This window comes from Perkinsus marinus, assembly GCF_000006405.1.
Source record: "Perkinsus marinus ATCC 50983 genomic scaffold scf_1104296977502, whole genome shotgun sequence".
NCBI classification, from domain to species: Eukaryota; Perkinsozoa; order Perkinsida; family Perkinsidae; genus Perkinsus; species Perkinsus marinus.
In genome coordinates this window covers 1-1,177 of record NW_003200167.1, presented here as the reverse complement: position 1 = coordinate 1,177, position 1,177 = coordinate 1, and the positions used below count along the sequence as shown (strand labels likewise).

The following is a 1,177-nucleotide window of genomic DNA, read 5'->3' as shown; positions in this document are numbered from 1 at the left end:
AGGGTTTACGTCAAGAACAAGCAGAAGGTATGGCTAGAATGGGTGTTGAACTACCAGCTAAAAGAACATTCTTACGACAACAAATACTTCATAGATGGGCTACTGAGGCACAATTTAATTATGCACATGCATCACAAGCTGGTTCGGTATGGGGTAATGCTACTACTCCTGCTAATCAAACTACAACAACAACACCATTTTATGGTGGTAGTTATAATGGAGATTACCAACAGCAGCAACAGTTCAGTGAGTATGGTATGGTTAAGAGTCAACTACAGTCTAGAGATCCTAAGAAGAGGTTTGAGTCTAATGCATGGAAGAGGAGATTGGATCAATATAGGAATCTTAATCAAGATAAGAAGAAGGCATTTGTTAATCAACAAAAGCTAAGGACTGGCTTATTGAATATATTCTTCATTATTCTTGTTATATTTACTGAATGGTTTATATTAAGATTCTCACCTCAACATATGAACCCTGATGATAGTCTATATGATGCCTTTGTTGGTGTAGTATCTATATGGGATGCAACATCAGTATTGGATTGGATTATATTCCTTGATGTTCTATTGGATATTATATTATTCGGTTGTGCTATGTTTGTGGTTAAATGGCCTAAGAAACCAGTATTCGCTGAGCATATGCAAGAGGAGCTTAAGGCTAGTATACCTAAGGCAATACAAGAAGAAGAAGAAGAAGAGAAAGTTCATTTACAGTTGGATGATGATGATGATGAGGAGGATGATGATGATATGACACCAAGGTCGATGTTAACTGCCCCTAGTGATGAATCTGAGACTGTTGACTTTGTATTAAGTCAAGGTATGACAAGGGAAGTATGCCTAATGATAGCATGTCATCAATCTACTATGACTGAGGAACGGTATGAGACCTTTACTGCTACATTAAGGGCAGCATTAATGGTATTCCCACCTAGTCATATATTTGTATGTGATAATGGTGTATCACCAATACCTGTAGATGATAATCAATGGGCTACTCAACAGGTACATCCTGATATTAACTATTTATATGTACCTGAGGGTAATAAGACATTTGCCTTTTATTGGTGTAATAAATATTGGATACCTTATCTTGTCCAAATGGTAGAGTACCGACTTCAATATGCTGTTATTATTGATGATGATGTACCTCTACCACCAGATCTACATATACC

The 1,177-nt window shown here is 36.8% G+C and overlaps 1 protein-coding gene across 1 annotated transcript; it reads left to right on the top strand.

The window, feature by feature from the left end:
- Positions 1 to 470: 470 nt before the first annotated feature.
- Pmar_PMAR022788 (hypothetical protein) lies at positions 471 to 822 on the top strand (the record flags this gene model as incomplete). Its single annotated transcript, XM_002764417.1, has 1 exon — positions 471 to 822. A coding segment is annotated over one exon (352 nt), but the record flags the coding sequence as incomplete, so codon positions are not given.
- Between the last annotated feature and the right edge of the window lie 355 nt (positions 823 to 1,177).